Source organism: Neomonachus schauinslandi, chromosome 3 (genome assembly GCF_002201575.2).
Source record: "Neomonachus schauinslandi chromosome 3, ASM220157v2, whole genome shotgun sequence".
In the NCBI taxonomy this organism is placed as follows: Eukaryota; Metazoa; Chordata; class Mammalia; order Carnivora; family Phocidae; genus Neomonachus; species Neomonachus schauinslandi.
Genome location: NC_058405.1, coordinates 165191920 through 165212667, shown reverse-complemented (window position 1 = coordinate 165212667; position 20748 = coordinate 165191920). Strand labels below are relative to the sequence as shown.

The 20748-nt window shown below is 40.6% G+C and overlaps 1 protein-coding gene across 3 annotated transcripts in view; it reads left to right on the top strand.

The window, feature by feature from the left end:
* PLEKHM3 (pleckstrin homology domain containing M3) overlaps positions 1 to 20748 on the top strand; it is a 153761-nt gene that overhangs the window by 58804 nt on the left and 74209 nt on the right. The window contains exon 5 of one of the 3 annotated variants that reach the window (XM_044913708.1): positions 2754 to 2820. The exons of the other annotated variants lie outside the window; for them this stretch is intronic. Within the exon in view, the coding sequence (XP_044769643.1) occupies positions 2754 to 2820 (67 nt within the window). The remainder of the gene's footprint in view (positions 1 to 2753; positions 2821 to 20748) is intronic. 3 annotated transcript variants of the gene reach the window in all.

Here is a 20748-nt window from a genome sequence, read left to right as displayed (position 1 = left end):
AAAGTAAATAGATCCTCTCTTCATTTGGATGACTAAGAATACCTATGCTGTTCTGGTGGTTTACCACCATGTCCTGCACCTTATGGCCAGACCACCAGAAAAGGAATGGAAGTTCTAGAAAGAAGATATTCCTAGGGCTATGAAAATGAAGACAGTGGTCTTTTTTTCTTTCCTCACTTGTTCATGACCAAAGCTCAGTAAGTTTTGAATGGAAGGAAGGAGGAAGGGATGGACAGATAGATGTCTGCTGGGGTGTCACTTGAGACCACTGAATAATGGCTAGTAGCCCAATTTTGAGGAAGGAGTCAATCTTTGGATTTTATTTCTTCCTTAGATGTCCTTTAGCACAGTGACTCACCCATCTGCAACCCTCAAAAATAATTCTTGAATGAATGAATAGATGAACTAAAAAATCAAAGCAGTCAAAAAAAGTTTAGTTGGTTGTGTTTTGGGCATAAGTCTCAAATCTTTCTTCTCCTTTTCACTTTCAATGTACCACCCTGGCTTGGAGTCTCAGGACTATTGCAGTATCCTTCAGACTAGCCTCACATCAGTTTTTTCCCTCTCCCATTGAACCTTCATGTCAGGCAGATTATTAAGTATAGAATTCAAGATCTGTGCAAATCTAGTCCAGTATATTGGTCTACTGTCAAATATCTTGTACTTCAAACACGATTTAACTTCCTTTAATGCATTCTGTCGTGGGAATTAAATTTTTTTTTTTTTACAACTGAAGTGCATACAATAGTGCTTATACATAGTAAGCACTCAGTAAATACTATTATTAATACTGCTTTATTATCCTAGAATGTTCTTATCTCTGGCTTTAAAAATCTTTGTTAGAAGTTTCCACTTAAAAGCCGCCCCTGATGCCCTGTCTACTGGAATCAGTCCCCTTTTCCTGTTCCTATGTCAGGAGAGGAGTGAGCCGGAGGAAGTGGATTGGAGAGCTCACCCTGGCCAAGGATCTGAGGTTCCTGGGTATTTGATGCATACTTATTCATGCAGTTGTTGCATAAAAATGGGTGGGGCAGGAGGTTCCCTAAGACCAAAGAATGAGATTCCTACAGAACCCTAGAGGAGGCACACTGATTTAAAAAAAAAAAAGAAAAATTATCTTCGTTTCTCTATATATGCTGTTAAAATAACGTTTGGGCTTACCATGTCTTCCCACCTTGGCACAGAGGAAAGGATACCAGTACACAAGCAGTACTTACAGGGGGCTGGTCTTGAGTTATTTCAAATCTTTTTGTTTTGAAATAGAGGACTATTTAGTGCAGTAGGTCTAAGATTTTCTGGGATGCCCATACTTCTTGCAGCTGGGCCATACTTAATATCATTTCTGCCTTCTTCTTAAAGTATGCACTAAATAACCATAGATGCTGAAATTCCTGTCACCAGAGGTCATCTCTTACCTATCTTTTACCTTTATAAGGAGTCTGGTGTTTTAAAAACAAAATGAGCCAACTGCACCCTTGATAAGAGAAATGATAAACTTATCCAGAAGTAATATTTAAGGTTCCCTTTGTTTTTGTTTCACTTGGGGACACAACATTTAAAGTGGAATTTAAACATGAGAAGAAGCTCCTAGATACAACTAATCTCGTGTAACCTTGATAGAAATTAAGAGAGAGGAGTTTGATGTGCAGCAGGGAACAAAAGAGAGCAGGAGAAGCCAGATCTCATCTAGTTGTGAAAGGCGTTTTCTCCTTGCCTGGTTTTTACCTCCGTATAGGAGTAGCCATTAATCTCCAGCAAGGAGGCCCAACATGCTGAAGACCTGTCAGCACCATATAAACAGAATAAAGCAAACTGTTAATATTGCTGTCGTGAGAAAACTGAAAACAGACTGATTAATCGTATTGGTGCACCCCCACCAGAGAGCTAACTTTGGTTGTCGCCTTATTAGGGAAGTCACAGTTTGCTTTTAGGCCTTTCATTATGATGACCGCCCGCTCTTCATCCTCAGTATTCCTGTTATTGTTGTTAAATGAATGCCTTGTTCTTGAACCCATATTGCAAATCTTGACTGGCAGGGATGATTAGTTTAGAAAAAGTCAGTGTCTTCCATGAAGTCTAAAATGTTTACAGTGCTGACAATCCACTGTTCCTGAGGACTTCCAGATGGTGACCCTGTTGGATTGGTTTAAGGCCCAGTTAACTTTTCGTGAGAAGAGTTATTTACAGTGTCCACACATGAAGGTACATGAAGAACTCTCCGGAAAATCTTAGCACTGTAAGGACACAACCACATCAGCAGCCTTAGGGAAGGAAGTCTTTGGGAGGGACAATGAGAAGAACTGGTAGGGGGTCCCAGCCCTCTATATCCTGCTGAACAACAGGAACGGTAGGATGTGTGTGTAAATCACATGTCACCAACAGGCACCTCAGGGCCAAATTTGGCCCTCAGACATGTTTTGTTGGGCCTTTCAGGAATGGTCTCCTGGCTTTTAAAGTTGTGAATTAGTTGCTAACATTTAAATAACCAGGAGTTTTCATGTGTACACAATGAAGCCCCCTGGTGTCGCTGAGGACAGTCAGCATTAGATCCTGGATGCTCCACTGTGCACAGTCTGTCCTGCTCCTGTTCTCCCCAAACCCAGGGTCATTCAGTAGAGACTACATTGCGGCCCTGTTTTCTTCTCCCCAGCCCATTTCATTTATTTATGATGGTACCTGGGCCCATGTAAGGTAATTAAGGTTTTATCAATTAAAAAGTGCTTTCCCATAAATATATTGTTTGTTCCTTACAGGAAACAGAGGGTATTTAGAAAGAAGAGAAAGAGCTGTGACTCTGAGATGCTACGTGACTTGCCTGAGGTGACAAAGCTGGTTAGCAGCAGAGTGTCCCCCCCCCCCCAGAACCAGATCACTGCAGCTCTCCCCAGGACATTTGCTCTTGGTGGTGGTGATGGCCAGAGGTCTCTAGACTCTTAAGAGGAACCACTTCTAATTCTCCTAAAGCCTTGACTGAGGTCATGTAGAAGAGAGAGAAGGCAGGCAGCAGGGAGGTGGCAGACAGTGATGTCCCAATGAGGGGGAAGGTGGGCTTGCTGACACACGCACTCCTATGCTCACAGTTGCTCAGTCAGCCTAGGAGAGCAAGGCATGACAACTGGTTAGCGTTAACGAGTACATTTTCTCTAGGTCGGCATTTACCAGACCTTCCCTTTTCACAGACCTGTAAATTTAAACAAGAATATGGAGATATCTGGGGCGCCTGGGTGGCTCAGTCAGTTAAGCATCTACCTTCGGCTCAGGTCATGATCCCAGTGTCCTGGGATCGAGCCCCGCATCGGACTCCCTGCCCATTGGGGAGTCTGCTTCTTCCTCTCCCTCTGCTGCTCCCCCTGCTTCTGCTCTCTCACTCATGTTCTCTCTCAAATAAATAAAATCTTAAAAAAAAAAAATGGAGATGTCTATAGGGTTGTTATATATATATGTATATTTTTTACCAAAATAAACATTACCGCCTATTTCTCACCATTTCATGAAAGAACATAGTAAAATTTTTTTAAAAAGGCAAATGATCTCAAATCAAACAGCTTTTTAAAATCAAAGAGATTTTAAAATTCATTCTGCTCTGGTGGCTCAGTTGGTTAAGCGTCTGCCTTCAGCTCAGGTCATAATCCCAGAGTCCTGGGATCAAGTCCTGCATCAGGCTCCTTGCTCAGTGGGAAGCCTGCAGAATTCTCCCTCTGCCTGCCACTCCCTCTGCTTGTGCTCACTCTCTCTCTGCCTGACAAATAAAAACTTTAAAAATAGGGCGCCTGGGTGGCTCAGTTGGTTAAGCGACTGCCTTCGGCTCAGGTCATGATCCTGGAGTCCCGGGATCGAGTCCCGCATCAGGCTCCCTGCTCAGCGGGGGGTCTGCTTCTCCCTCTGACCCTCTTCCCTCTTGTGCTGTCTCTCATTCTCTCTCTCAAATAAATAAATAAAATCTTAAAAAAAAAAAAACTTTAAAAATATAAATAAAAAAAATAAAATACATTTTAAAATTCATTCTATTATCTTTTCCTCATTTTACCTTGGACTGCTGAAAATATATCATCAGACTGACACCAGCTATTTGGACTAGCTTTCAGAAATTTAAGTCCTATATTTTCTTCTGAGTGTTAAAGTACACCATTTAGTCCAGGGAAAGACATTCTAGAAATTAATGTGGTTTGGGGACTTGGGTACCTGGTGAATCCAAAGTTCCTACTGTGAGATAAATTTAAAACTAGTTTCTCTCCAACGCTAGTTGGGGGCCAATAGGGAATAGTATGCCTGTTCTCCCAGTTGCTTAGGACAGAATTACACTGGGGAACATTTGGTCCTGCTTGTTTAACAGCTCAGCTTGGGAGTATCAAGAGAACAACAAACGTGATTCTTTTCGAAAAGAAAAAACCACCTTTTCTGGTCTTTGGTCTCACATTTTTCTCGAAATTATAATTATATTCAGCATTAGTTCTCACTGAAATATCAGCTTTCCCAAATAGTGAGAAATTTCTATCATAAAGATTCTCATTTTTTTTTTTAAAGATTTTATTTATTTATTTGAGACAGACAGAATGAGAGAGAGAGAGCACATGAGAGGGGAGAGGGTCAGAGGCAGAAGCAGGCTCCCTGCCAAGCAGGGAGCCCGATGCGGGACTCGATCCAGGGACTCCAGGATCATGACCTGAGCCGAAGGCAGTCGCTTAACCAACTGAGCCACCCAGGTGCCCAAGATTCTCATTTTTATTAATTTATCCAGGTGAGTACCAGGAAAAAAAAAAATGAGTGTATGGATGTGTATCCCATCAGACTGGCACTGCCAAATTTAGCAGCTTGCTCAGCTCTTCGACCAGTCCTTATCAGTGTCATCTGATTTACCAAGATTCTCTTCCCACTCCTTCCTTTGTTAGCCCCGGGGAAAGCTGTCTTTCTAGAGAGTTGAGGGGAGGCTAAGTACAAAGGTTGTAATGTCCTTTGGCCATTCGCCAGCATCGTAAACTCCATATGCCCAAGGCAGAACTAATCTTCCTGAGCCCACTGCTGTTGCGAACCGTGCCTGCTGCACACCTCGTCCAGCTGACCGGCCCCTGCACCTCTAGCCGCCCTGTTGCTCACGCCAAACACCTCTCTCTCGTGTCCACAGCCAGTGCCTCAGCCAATCCTGTGGTGGGTTCGCCTTCAAAATACATCCACTCATCCCCACTTCCACCGCTACCACCCAGGTCCCAGCCACTGGCCTCTTTCCCCTGCCTTAGTGCCGTAACTGGTCTCCCCCTTCAGTCTGTTCTTAAACTACAGCTAGAGCTCATGTGTAGGTTAGATGACGTCACCCCTCATCCAGACGAATAGCTTCACCTCTCACTCCAGGTAAAAGCCAAGGCCATGTACGGTCTCCTCCTCAGTCACCTCTTTGCCCTCCTCCCACTGCCTGTCCCCTCATTCCTCTGTTCTGGTCACACCGGCCTTTTCTGGTCTTTGAGCAGGTCTGTCCTTGTTTTTTTCCTCTCCCCAGATAACTGCAGGGTTGCTTCCTTACCTCTTTTAGATCTTTACACAACTGTCACCTTAATGAAGTATCCTTGACTCTCCCTCCACCCCCACACTTCCTGTCTTCTTTCTTGCTTATTACCATATGACATGGTATTTTGTCTGTCTCCGTCTCTTGGGCCGTCATGCATGGATATGGAGGCTGTGCTTTGCTCAGTCTCTGCAGCCATATGCAGGGGCCTGCTTTCCCCACCGGATCTAAGCTACGAAAGGTCATGGCTTTTTATCTGTTTTGTTCACTGCTGTATCCCCAGGGCTTAGACCCATACCTGATGTATAGTGAGGGCTAATCAATATTTGTTGAACAAATTAGCTAAATGAATAAAATAGTTCCCAAGATTCCACCCACTTTATTTGGTCAAACTTACTTTTTTCTTACTACAAAAAAATACTGGTCATTATAGAAAACAAAAATAAAGCCATCCGTTATCTTAACCACTTTGGTACATATCTTTTCAGACTTTTTCCTCCACAGACTATTTTTTCCCCATTAAAATGGTTTCATACTGTACATACTACTTTTAACCCAATCATTGCACTTGGTATACTGTGAACATCTTTTTATGCCAGTAAATATTTGTCTTAAGCATGATTCACTAAATAAAAACGGTGCTTTGATGTGTGAGCATACCTACATAACATTGATCTTGGAAAAAGTAAATGAGGATATTACTTAGTGTACCCAAAAGCATGCATGAACTGATAATAAACTGAGAGAGATCATTTCATAGCAACACATCCTCTTCCCCCACCCACTTCCCCCCCCAAAAAAATCGGATATATTAGGTATAAGGGTTATCTGTCACAAAGAGAAAAGATTGCATGGTGTTGGGAATTGAATACGCTTAATTTAGGAGGCTGGCTTATTAGGACATCTCTTAGGGCAGCCTAATTCTTAAAACACAATCTATACAGACATGACTTGGCATGTCCCTGACCTGCGTGGGAGGACTATCTTATAAGCAAAATTTGAGATCTAATTGTACAATTATTAGCCAACAAAGACTAGTTAATGTTGAATTTTAGAAGAATAAGCATTAGCAGGACTCTAAGTGTATAGATAACTCTTAGGTTCAGTAAATGAATAGGACTCTTTGTTCTTTGTAAGATTTAATCTTAGATTTTGTGGCTTTATTTTTCAAGTTAGTGGATTAAAAGCGTCATTAGCTGCAGTTGGGGCTTTAGTCTCAACAAATTATGAATCTATCAGGACTTCAAAAACTACTAAAACACATGAAAGCAACTGTTCTCATTCTACTTTAAGAATTCCCTTTCCCTTGGGTGACTTCTAGAACTTCTAAGGTCTTCAAGTCATCTAACCTGATCTAATAGCTCCTCCCCCTTCATTTTCTTCAGGGATCTTATTTACCAAATCATATGCCAATATCAACACTCTAAAAGGGTGTTACAGACTGTCTATAAAAGACAATGTCATTCAAAACTAAACAGATTAATAATCTGTGAAAAGAATCCTGGCAAGTTATGTATTAATTTTATTATGATGTCCATATAGCTTTTTATTTACTGAATTCCTTCAGAAAGTTAAAAAGTGATTTTATCTTATTCTGAGGAAATGAAATATACAGAAATTATCTAAAATCATTTTCTAAGGGACAACAAAAAAGTGTTAGTTCTTGGAACTGTTAAAAAATACTCTACGACTTTCAGCTAGGATCTATAACTGTGATACAGTCTGTCACTCTTATAATCAGACCCCAGAATAATCACAACCAAAATTACTTCCAAGTATTCCTACTCCAGGCTTTAGATTGTTACTAAGAAACTTAAGCACAATTTTTGAATGAGCAGGTAAAAGAGGCCCTTATTTCCCATAACCGTCTGCCAAGATATAATGTCTGATGCAATCTTGCTACTTTTTCAGCCAATGAGATTAGCAAAATGAGGTATCTAGAGAAATGATCGAAGCTTGTTTCTTCTACATGGGTTGCTATCGAAATATCTGCCTTTGATTTAAAATTGTTTTTCCATTAGCTGGGAGCATGGCTAGACATATGATTCCTGTCCACATTCAGCCTAATGTAGCGATTTCAGGAAGAGTTTGCAGCTCATATCAAGAACACCAAATTGCCTCTCCTTGGGGATGCTTCACGGTGCTTTGTACTGATTTCAGTGTGGGTGCTATTGCAAGCCTCTCAACTCAGCACAAATTACCCAACCCAGAGCACATATTCTTGGAAAACACAGTAATGCTACCTGAGTAAATGGTTTTCTTTTTAAAATTATTCTTTATGCTCTTCTATCCCTATTTTTCGTTTAGACAGTTCTGACTTAGAATCAAAATTGGAGGTTTTCCTTTGGTGGGGTGAGTGTGTGTGTGTGTGTGTGTGTGTGTGTGTGTGTGTTTAGATGGGTCTTTTCTTTAAAACTTCTTACATGTGCTAACATATTTCCATTATAAACTTTTTCTTCACATTTTAATCATTGGGTTTTTAAATGCCAGTTGTGCACCTCCAAGAACTGAGCTTCAGAGAAATGGTGATATTATTAAATCTTACAAAATCCTGCCAGATGTCTGCTTACTTCCGAGTCTGATCTATGACCTAGTCCCTCTTCTCTCATGAGCATCAAACCTTGGTGGGGGCTGAATTGAAGTCCTCAGAAATTAGTTGAGTTAAATGAATCTTCATTTATTTGACTCAGTGTCCGAAGTACAAAATGGAATGAGGACCCCTACCTTTCTTGCAAAGACCATTGCCTTTGATTTCTTAGGCAATTATCTCTTACTTTTTTAACCCCAAGTACCAACTGCATAATATTAAGGACTCTGAATCATGTATGACCTTTTTCCTTTGTTAATTTTCATTTTTTTCTCACCTTTCTCATTCGAGCAACCTATAAATGAAGCCTAAGTTACCTTCTTGGTAAAATAGAAAACTTTGGCCTTAGAAATGATTGTGCTACTTGATTTCCATGATTCTTTAGCAGGTTTCTTCATCGTTCTTTGGTATCTGAGAATTTGATAGTGCTACCTGCCAGTAATGTAGTTTCCCTTAACACATTTGTCCTTTGGCTCTGATGTCAGGACTGACCAGATGAACTTGCATTGGCATGAGCAGAGCTGTTCTCAGGGTTGGCTTGCTGGAGAAATGCTGTCAGATCTGATGGTCAGTAGCCCTGCAGTGCAGTAAGGTCACTTAATCACAGAAAACCCTAAACACAGTAGCCTTGTCAGAAAGCAAAAAGCAGCACTCTTTCTGTAGCAAAGATCCTGTTTACCAGAGGACTGCTAAATTAGATTACTTGCAGGTGGTTTGTAGCTTTGGGTTCCCAATATGTTGACTTTTAGAGGGAACACTGGAAAAATTAGTAACTACCTTTTATATAACATTTTAGTAGAAACCTGAAGCAATTAAATCAAGAAAATACAGGAGATGTGTGTGTGCATATGTGTGCAAATATGTATATTTGAAAGAGCTTCCAGCTGGGTCCCCATCCAATTTTCTCTAGGCCATTCCAGGGCTAGGCTCTGTCAGTTATCCCTACTTTTCTATCTATAGCTTCTCCTGTACTAGCACCTTCATTTTAGCATATAAATGTGCCCAAGTCTCTCCCAACTTTAAGAATCTTTTTGAAGCAGAAAACTTATTTGAAGAAGTAATAGCTGATACCTCTCTAATCTGGGGAAAGAAACAGACATTCAGGTCTAGGAGGTACAGAGAGCCCCAAACAAAATGAACCTAAAAAGAACCACACCAAGACATAATAATTAAAATTGTCAAAAATTAAAGAGAGAATCTTAAAAGCAGCAAGAGAAAAGCAACTAGTTACATATAAGGGAGTACCTATAAAATTATCAGATGATTTTTCAGTAGGAACTTTGCAGGCCAGAGGGAGTGACATTATATATTCAGGCATATAGGCTGAAAAGAAAAAGCCTACAACCAAGAATACTCTATCCACCAAGTTTATCATTCAAAATTGAAGGAGAGATAAAAAGTTTTCCAACAAACAAAAGTTTAAGGAGTTTATCACCACTAAAACAGTCTTATAAGAAATGTTAAAGAGACTTCTTTAAGTGGAAAGGAAAAGGCCATAACTAGAAAAAAAATTATGAAGGAAAAAAATCTAATAAAAGCAAATATATAGTAAAGGTAGTGGGTCGACCATTTATAAAGCTAGTATAAAGGCTAAAAAGCAGAAGTGATAATATCAACTTATATACAATAATTAGTTAAGGGAGATGTCCATCAATGGATGAATGGATAAAGAAGTTGTGCGCGCGTGCGCACACACACACAATGGAATATTATGCAGCCATAAAAAAAAAAAAAAGAAAAAAAACGGAATCTTGCCATTTGCAACGACATGGATGGAACTGGAGGGTATTAAGCTAAGCGAAATAAGTCAGAGAAAGACACGTATCATATGATCTCATTGATATGAGGAATTCTTAATCTCAGGAAACAAACAGGGTTGCTGGAGTGGTGGGGGGTGGGAGGGATGGGGTGGCTGGGTGATAGACACTGGGGAGGGTATGTGCTATGGTGAGTGCTGTGAAGTGTGCAAGACTGATGAATCACAGACCTGTACCTCTGAAACAAATAATACATTATATGTTTAAAAAGAAGAAGAAGAAGAAGAAGATAGTAGGAAGGGAAAAATGAAGGGGGGTGAATCAGAGGGGGAGACAAACCATGAGAGACTATGGACTCTGAGAAACAACCTGACGGTTCTAGAGGGGAGGGGGTGGGGGGATGGGTTAGCCTGGTGATGGGTATTAAAGAGAGCACATATTGAATGGAGCACTGGGTGTTATACACAAACAATGAATCATGGAACACTACATCAAAAACTAATGATGTAATGTATGGTGATTAACATAATAAAATTAAAAATAATAAAAATAAAACATACCTGTGATAAAAAAAAATAGACTGCCATATACATAGGGGGTTATATATGAAATTCATGGTAACTACAAACCAAAACCCTGTAATAGATACACAAAAAATCAAAGATAAAAGAATCCAAACATAACTCTGAAGAAAGTCATCAAATCATAAGGGGAGAGAGCAAGAGAAGGAAGAACAGAGAACAACTACAAAACCAACCAGAAAACAGTTAACAAAATGGCAATAAGTACATGACTAGGGGCACCTGGGTGGCACAATTGGTTGAGCATCTGACTCTTGGTTTTAGCTCAGGTCATGATCTCCAGTTTGTGGGATGGAGCCCCAAATCAGGCTCCATGCTCAGCAGGGTATTGTTGAGATTGTCTCTCTTCCTTTGCCTTTGCCCCTCCCCCCAGCATGCACTCCCTCTCTAAAATAAATAAATAAATAGGTAGATAGATAAATATAAATAAATAAATGTAAATAGACTAAATGCGCCAATCAAAATACATAAGGTAACTGAATGGATAAGAAAACAAGACGCATCTATATATAGCCTACAGGAGACTCACTTCTGACCTAAAGGCACATACCAACTGAAAGTATGGAGGGATGGAAAAAGATATTCCATGGAAATGGAAACAAAAAGAAAGCTGAAGTGGCAAGTACTTCTATCAGACAAAATAGTTTTGTTTTTTTTTTAGATTTTATTTATTCATTTGACGGAGAGAGACATAGCGAGAGAGGGAACACAAGCAGGGGGACTGGCAGAGGGAGAAGCAGGCCTCCCGCAGAGCAGGGAGCCCAATGCAGGGCTCGATCCCAGGACCCCGGGATCATGACCCAAGCCAAAGGCAGATGCTTATCGACTGAGCCACCCAGGCGCCCCCAAAATAGATTTTTTTTTTTTTTATTTTTTTTTTAGACAAAATAGACTTTAAAACGAAGGACATTACACACTGGTAAAGGGATCAATCCAACAAGATGATAGAACACTTGTAAATATCTATGCACCCAACATAGGAGCACCTAAATATATAAAGCAAATATTAACAGACCTAAAAGGAGAAACTGACAGTAATACAGTGGTGGTAGGGGACTTTAACATCCCACCTAACATGAGTGGATACATCCTCCAGACAGAAAATAAAGAAACAGTTGCCTTAAATGACACCTTAGACCAGATGGATTTAACAGATATATATATAGTAGAACATTCCATCCCAAAACAGTAGAATGCACATTTTTTCCAAGTGCACATGGAACATTCTCCAGGATAGATCACATGTTAGTCTACAAAACAAGTCTCAATAGGTTTAAGAAGATTGAAATCCTATCAAGCATCTTTTCCAAGCACAATAGTATGAAACTAGAAATCAATGACAAAAAAAAACTGGAAAAAACGAACACTTAAAGGCTAAACAACATGCTACTAAACAATCAATGGGTCAATAAAGAAATCAAAGAGGGGGGTGCCTGGGTGGCTTAGTTGTTAAGCGTCTGCCTTCAGCTCAGGTCATGATCTCAGGGTCCTGGGATTGAGCCCCACATCGGGCTCCCTGCTCGGCGGGAAGCCTGCTTCTCCCTCTCCCACTCCCCCTGCTTGTGTTCCCTCTCTCGCTGTGCCTCTCTCTGTCAAATAAATAAATAAAATCTTAAAAAAAAAAAGAAGGAATCAAAGAGGAAATTTAAAGAATACCTTGAGACAAATGAAAATGGAAACAACATTCCAAAATCTATGGGACCCAGCAAAAGCAGTTCTAGAAGGAAAGTCCATAGCAATACAGGCCTATCACAAGAAACAAAAATCTCAAATAGTCTAACCTTAGATCTAAAGGAACTAGAAAAAGAAGAACAAGCAAAACCCAATATTAATAGAAGGAAGGCAATAATAAATATCATAGCAGAAATAAATGAAATAGAGACTAAGAAAATAGAAAAAATCAATGAAACTAAGAGCTGGCAAAATTGATAAACCTTTAGCCAGACTCATCAAGAATAAAAGAAAGAGGGCTCAAATAAGTAAAATCAGAAATGAGAGAAGTTATAATCAACACTAGAAGAAATTTTTTTGGATGTTTCCTCAGGCAAGGACAACAAAAGCAAAAATAAACAATTAGGACAGTATCAAACAAAACGCTTTTGCACAACAAAAGCTATCAATAAAATGGAAAGGTAACCTACTGAATGGGAGAAGATACTTACAAATGATATAATCAATAAGGGATTAATATTCAAAATATATAAAAAACTCATTAGTATTAAAAAAACCAACCTGATTAAAAAATGGACAAAGGACCTAAGATAAACTTTTTCAAAAAAGATACACAGATAGCAGACACATGAAAAGATACTCAACATCACTAATCATCAGGGAAATGCAAACCAAAGCCATAGTAAGATGGCTCGCCTTTCAGAATGGCTAGCATCAATACAAGAAATGAAGTGTTAGTGAAGATGTAGAAAAAAAGGGATCCCTTACGCACCGTTGGTGGAAACGTACTTGGTGCAACCACTATGGAAAACAGCATAAAGGTTCCTCCAAAAATTAAAAATAGAACAAAAACCATATGATTGAGCAATTCCACTTTGGGGATTTATCTGAAGAAAATAAAAATACTAACAGAAAAAGATAATGTACCCCTATGTTCATTGCAGCATTATTTACAGTAGTCAAGGTATGGAAACAACCTATGTATCTATCAGTGGATGAATGGATAAAGAAACTGTGATATATATAGATATACACAGTGGAATATTAGTTAACCATAAGCTGATTTCAAAAATGAAATCTTGCCATTTTTGACTACATGGATGGATGCAGAGGGTGGTATGCTAAGTGAAGTAAGTCAAAGAAAGAGAAGTACCATAGGATTTCACTTATATGTAGAATCTAAAAAACAAAACATGAATAAACAAAAAATGAAAACAGACCCAAAGAATAAATTGGTGGTTGCTAGAGAGGAGGTGGGTAAAGGATGGGTGAAATAGGCGAAGAGGATTAAAAGGTACAGACTTAACAGTTACAAAGAACTTGAAGAGATGTGAAGTGCAGTATAGGGAATACAGTCAATATTGTATTACCTGTGTATGGTGACTAGACTTATGGTGTTTATTTTGTGATGTATGATGTAAGGTTGAATCACTTTGTGGTACACCTGAAACTAATATGTTAACTACAGTTAAAAAGTTTATTTGAAATAATACATTTTCTTATTTATTTATTTTTTTTAAAGGATCTCTTCTTAGTCCTACATCCTTTTTCAGCCATGGCCCAATTTCTCTCCTTTCTTTAAGGGTAACTTCTTTAAAGAGTAATCTATGGTCCTCCACCCCTCTGCAGTCTAGCTTCCCTCTTCCTCCCCTGAAATCATCCTGTCCAAGGTCACTAATGATTTCGTTTGCCAAATCCAGCACAAACTTTTCAGGCTTTGTGACGGCCTTACTCGTATTATTTGACCTCCCCACTGCCTTGGATGCCATGGACCCTCTTTTTCCTTCTTGAAAATCTCTCCTTCTTTGACTTCACTGATGCTGGCTCTTCTGCTTTTTCTTCCTCCTATCAGCTGCTCTTTCCCAGTCTTCCTGCATCTACTCCCTAAATAATACGGTTCTGCCAGGGTCCCGTCTTTTTCTCTTTTTCTAATATGTGTTGTCCCGAGCTAGGCTCATTCTCATGGCTTCACCTAACACCTGTAGGCTAAGGGCACACAGATCTCCTGCCTGGACTCACGGACAACTCCACCTGGACACTCTATAGACAGCTGCAGTCCTCTGCGCCAACTGAACTCCCTGTTCCCAAAGACAATTCCTCTTCCTTATTCCCTATGCCAGTAAATGGAACTGCCATTTTTCTACTGACCTAGCTGGAAACCGAATGATCCCAAGCTCCTTCCTGGCCTTCACTTCCTGTTAGTCATCATCACTGTGGATTCTGCTACAGAAATCTATCTCCTGGTAGGCCCACTCTCTACAACCCCACGGTAACCATTTAAATTCTGTTCAGACCCCCATCATTTCACACCTAACTTACCAAAAAAGTGATCCATCCCTCTGTCTCTTCCCCCATCTCCTTCTGCTTTCATTGTTCTTTTTAAGTCAGAGATCTAACTGTGTTATTCTCCTGCACTTTTGTGGCACCCCACCTCTTTTGAGGTAGATGCTTAGCAAGGTATTCAAGACCTGTCATGTCTGGCTACATGTTGCCTTCCTGAGCTCACACCCTGCAGTTTCCACCTCACCGTTTGTACACGTGCACAGCTCCTTCATCTGCCCATACCGCCGGTCCCCTGAAAGCACGGTCCTCACACTGGCCCCTGTGCTCTCACGCATGCTGCTCCCTCTGCCTAGAATACCCCTCCTTCCACTTCTTCAGATTACCCCTGGGCAGTTCTCGGAGGCCTTTCCTGACCTGGTGCTCTGCAGGCTTCCTTCACCTCTACCTGTGTGTCTGCGGATTTCAGCACTCCACATTGTGAACTGGAACTGTTTGCTTACTTGCCTGTTTATCCCCCTTGTCTGCATATTCTTTGATGTTAAAAAACCATGTCTTCTCCAGAGCTCCAGGGCCTGGCACAATGCCTGTCGCATATTACGGACCCAGCGTCTACTTATTGCAATGAAATATATGCAGGTTTTAGGTTCTGATTTTAGGTTTTTACCACAGTGACAAACCACAGAGGTTGGAAGGTTGGATTTCATTTGCATTAAATTCATTGGGAGATAATGATGATCACAAGTTGTGTTTTCTGACAAAATGCAAATAATCATTCTTTATTGAATACATTAATAGTAAAATTAATGCTGACATGACTATCTTAAGGGATGCTAGGCTTTGCCTCCCAGACATGAATGGCTCCCCCAGCAGTCCCTGAAGTGCCTGTGAGTTCTTCTCTGCATCCTCTGCAGAGTCCTGTCCTGCCTCATCAGCTCTGCCTGAGGCACTTTAATGCTCCCTGAGCACACATTGGGCCTGCAGATTCTCCACAACCCCCTTTACTACTCATAGTGTAAGGGGAACCGCTCCTCGGAGTTCCTGCTCGTTCCCTCCATTCGCTAAAGAGCTTGGTTGGATGAGCCAACTTGTACATCTCAACCACAGCAGGGAAAAGCCTTTGGCGTCACCCAAATGAGAAGTTGCAGGTGCTTTCCTGGGCTTGGCTTTTATGTTATTTACCCTGTGCTTCCCCTGTGGATGGTCTGCCTAAAGGAGATATTCAAAGAGTGTCTTGCAAACTAGGTCTGCCTTGAAGATGGCAGGCGGTGGGAAGTAAGCCTGAAGTCATCTGGCCCTGCCTCCAAAACCCTTACCTCTTCCACGCAGAACAGTGTGTCCCTACCTCTAAAGAGCTGCGAAGGATATTTTCTTTTTTTTATTTACATTAAAAAGCATCACTATAAGAGATACCTTTTAATACCTCTCAGTCTTCCCTCTCAGGAAATTTATTGTCATATTTGACTTCAGTGCTTTTGTGCTACAGTTTCCGTCCTCGGGGAAAAGAAAAGCTGATTGGCATTATCCAGTCTTAAAAGCCTGTGTATTTTATGGCCACCACCATATCTCCTGGACACATCTTCTCCAGACACACTAAGCTCAGTTCTTTTATCTTTCCTACATATATTGCATTTTCTAGTTCTTTGTGTCTGTTATGACTGACCTCATGTAAATTATAGAGGTAGACACGGACAAGTGGTAGAGAGGAGACCATAGATAAGGTGCTTCTCGGGGGAGAGGAAACAAACATGTGAAATATATTTATACACAGAAACATTAAATAAATACATAGATAACTTCAGCAGACCATGTTCAAAGCTGGTGAGTTATTATGAGAAGAGGAGTTAATTAATGAACAGTGTTTGGAAGCAAGAAGGACCCAGCCTAGTATGGAAATTCTCTTTGTTGCTCATCAACCGTGTTCATTGACCCATTCATCTCCAGCACTTCACACAACACCTGGCTTATTTTACGCACTCAGTAAATGTTAACTGGATAACTGACTAGCTGTATTACTCTAGTAAGAGTAGACCAGTAGGATTTGGTTTGTAATTTTATAATTATTTTTTATATCCTGTGTACTCCGTGATAGAGGTTTTAGGATTTTAGAGCAGAAAGAACTAATGGCAAAGCCCTGAGAGAACACTACCCTGTGTTTGTACTTGCTACAGTCCATTTCAGTTGCTTTCCTTCTCCCAGCTCCTGCTGACCTCCGTTTGTACAAACCAACAGAAGAGGCAGAAGCTAATCTTGAAATGATTTTCCAGCCTACTTACTTGATTCACTGTCTCCATGTCTTAGCCCTTGTGCCACACTGCTCTTGATGTACTTTATTTGAGGGATTTCGTTATTAAGCAATCATTGTTGGAAGATTATTCCTCCCACTGAACCATGTTCAAATGTCCTGTGTCCCTGTATTAGATTATCGTACGTCGCTACCCTACGTGCCCCACTCTAAGACTCTCCTAGGTTTCCTATTCAGCACATATGTTCTGCACAAACTCAATTTCTTGCAAATGCTTAAACTTTACATTTATATATATCTATATATAAAGCTATATATATTTTATAATATATAAATCCAATCTGGAATACATTGCATTTACATATATTATAATATATATATTTATATTTTTATATGTTTATAAATTATTTATATATATAAATGCAATGTTGTATTTCAGATTGGATCCTTGAATAGAAAAAAGGGACATTAGTAAAACAATTGGTGAAATCTGAATAAAGTCTATAATTTACCTAATGCTTCATTTCTGAGTTTTTGGTCAATGCACTGTGGGTCGTGTAAGATGTTAACATTAGGGGTAACCAAGTGAAGGGTATGAGGGTACAAACATTTCACAAATAGAGGAAATGTTAGAAACCCAAGTACATGTGAACATCCTGGTTATTTTCAAAGCAGAATTTTTCAAGCAGGAGAAAAATTGCAGAACAGCAAAGTGTATACTTCAGAGAATTCCAGGCAGCACAAAGTAAACAAATAACGACAAAGAACCTCTGTCCCTGCTCAGCCCCCTTCCCGTTCCCTCCTAGATCCATTGCATCCATTCCCACAGCTTTAACTGTCACCTTTGTGCTGATAGCAGCAGTGCCCCCTGAGTATTCCATATCGCTCCCATCCCACATTTCCAAGGGCCATACTTCCTGCCCTGCCTACAAGCACTTCATAGTCAGCACTTATGAAACTCAATTTTTTATCCCCTTCCCTGACAGCCTGCCCTGTGTAGGCCAGTGACATCACCATCCTGTCACCCAAGCTAGATACATCAGTCACCTTTGTTTCCCCTCTCCTTTTTCACGAATTTTTGTTTAAGATTTTATTTATTTATTTGTCAGAGAGAAAGAAAGAGAGCACAAGCAGGGGGAGCAGCAAGGCAGAGGGAGAAGCAGGCTCCCCGCCGAGCAGGGAGCCCGATGCGGGGCTCCATCCCAGGACCCCGGGATCATGACCTGAGCCAAAGGCAGATGCTTAACCGACTGAGCCACCCAGGCGCCCCCTCTTTCACTAATTCTAAACATTGTCAGTTCTTCTTCCAAAAGGTCTCTTGTATTATCTATCCTGCCCCCCTCCCCCACCATCCTCCTGTGGTTATCCTAGAATAGACTCTCAAATACCTGTCAGGACTATCCCTGCCTGCAGTCTGTCCACCTTCTCTACTGCCTTCAGAAAATAGGCATGACAAAGTATATCAATGTCACTTTCCTGCTTAAAAAAAGCACCAATGGCTCTATATTGCTACTGGCCTAAACAGTAATAAACATCTACCTGGAAGAGACATGCGCTGTATAGCTAAATTAGATGGCCAGCCTGCCTCCCTCCCTCCTTCCTCTACCCCCACCTTCAAGAAAGTGGAAGGAAAACAGGCCTTTGGAGTCAGGAAGTCCTGGCCTTAAATCCCAGCTTTGTGACTTTGGGCAAATTAGTCTTTGCCTCTGAGCATCAGTTTTTTCTTATGCAAAATGGAGGTTGTATTTAACATGCCGGGCAGCTCTGAGAATTAAATGAAATGATGTATGTCAAGTGCCCAGCCCACTGTGGGCTCCTTTTACTGTTATTGGCGCTTAATACTAAAGGGTGCCATGCGGAATAGATCTCTTGATCATCTCTGTCTTATATGTGTGTTTTTGGAAATGGAAGTGGTCCACCTTCTACAACAGGGAGCCTCTCTGTGATAGGGAAGCTTATTCTCACTTGGAGGAGTAGGCACTTGCCCTATATCCTGCCCAGCTGGGCTTAGAATGTGCACCCACTTCCTACCAAAGGTTCGACCCTGAAGCATTAGAGTGGAAGGGAGCTCAGCCTCAGGTACTGTACTGTATTTCCCAGAATATAAGGGCCTTGGCACTAGGTCTATTCTCATTTCTGTGGATGAAACAGGGCTTTTCAGCAGAATTCTTCAGAGCCTGTCATACTTCCCAGGAGAACTCCAAACTAGCATATGCCTGCCCGAGGCCTCCATGGGGGAAGGACTTTAATAGGTTCAATGCCCTTTCTTCAGTGGCTTAGTACAGGGACCGGCACATAGTGTACTTAATCAGTATTGGATGGATAGATGGATGAGTGGAAGGATGAATGGTTTAGCCTCTAGGATTTGTCCAATAATGCGTACTTAATTGAAGGACTTTCCCAGTGAGCTAGATATTAGGCCAGTGGTTCTAAACCTTGGCTGCACTAATCACCAGGAGAGTTTTTGTTTTGTTTAACACTGATCTTGGGTTCTACCCATGCTTATGCCCTGTTATTTTCTAAAAGCTCCCCCAAGTGATTTTATTTTTTTCTTTTTTTAAAAGATTTTATTTATTTATTTGAGAGAGAGTGAGCAAGAGAGAGAGCACTAGCGGGAGCAGAGGGAGAGGTACAAGTAGACTCCCCCCTGAGCAGGGAGCCCGATGTGGGGCTTGATCCCAGGACCCTGGGATCATGACCTGGGCCGAAGGCAAACACTTAACCAACTGAGCCACCCCAAGTGATTTTCATAGGCAGCCACGGTTGGGATCCAACATGCTAGGCCATTCTAAAAGGATGTATCCTGTGCATAATTTATCATTCTCAGTTATCAGTTTATATATCTTTTCCTCAGTTGACTTAATGCTCCTTGAACTCAGTACTGGGACTATCTTATTCATAATTATCTACCTGATGCCCAGCACAGTGCTTGGTATATAGTGGACAATCCTAAATGTTAATTGAATAAACTGGTTGTTTCTTCCCTTTAGGGTACAAAAGATTGCATAGTATCACATAAGACAGAGAAAAACTGCTAGCAAGCACCATGAGTTTTGTTTGGGTAATGTATGTGTGTTGGTAGGGGAGGGTTCTGACCATCAACACTTTGGTACCTATCTGCTTGCCCATAATCCACTGTTGTTTCCCATTCACTGTCATTTATCCAGATGCTGTGAACTGACAGCAGTTAAAGATATTAGACTTTGTCAGAGATTACCAATGTGAAATATTTCATCCCATTATTCCCATCTACCTATCTAAAATTCATCACTGTATATATAAGAGGATAGTTCATTACTGTGATATTCAGCACAATTGTCCCCATTAATAAAAGCCATAGAAGCCTCTAGACAAAGACACACAGGTTGCCACACCAATCAATTTTCTCAACTCCAAAATCTATTAATTGAGGCACAGAACTGGAAAGATATTTAAAGACATTGTATTCATTCATCTTTATTAAACAGTGAAGAAGCTGAAGCTACATGGGTTTAAGACTTGCCTGAGATGACACAGCTTGTGAGGAACACAGCTTATGCAAGAAACCTGATGCCCTGGTCCTCAGGCCTGGGCCACTACATGGTACTCATAGCACCTTGGATTACATTAGAATCAAAGGTCAGGATAAATTCCTAGACACACCCAGTCTTCCAAGACTGAATCAAGAAGAAATATAAAATCTGAACAGACCAGTTACTAATACTGAAATTGAATCAGTAATGAAAAAACTCCCAACAAATAAAAGTCCAGTACCAGATGGCTATATTGGTAAATTCTACCAAACATTAAAGAAGCATTAACACTGATCCTTCTCAAATTAGTCCCCAAAAATTGAAGAGAATGAACACTTCCAAATGCACTCAGATGAGGCCAGCATTACCCTAATCCCGAAACCAAAGACATTCTAAAAAAAGAAAATTACAGGTCAGTATTGCTGATGAACATCCACACAAATATCCTCAACAAAATATTAGCAAACCAAATTCAATAATACATTGAAAGTATCATATGCAGTGATCAAGTGGGATTTATTCCAGAAACGCAAGGATGGTTCCATATCCACAAAATCAATCAACTTGATATACCACATTAACAGAAGGACAAAAATTATATCTCAATAGATGCAGAAA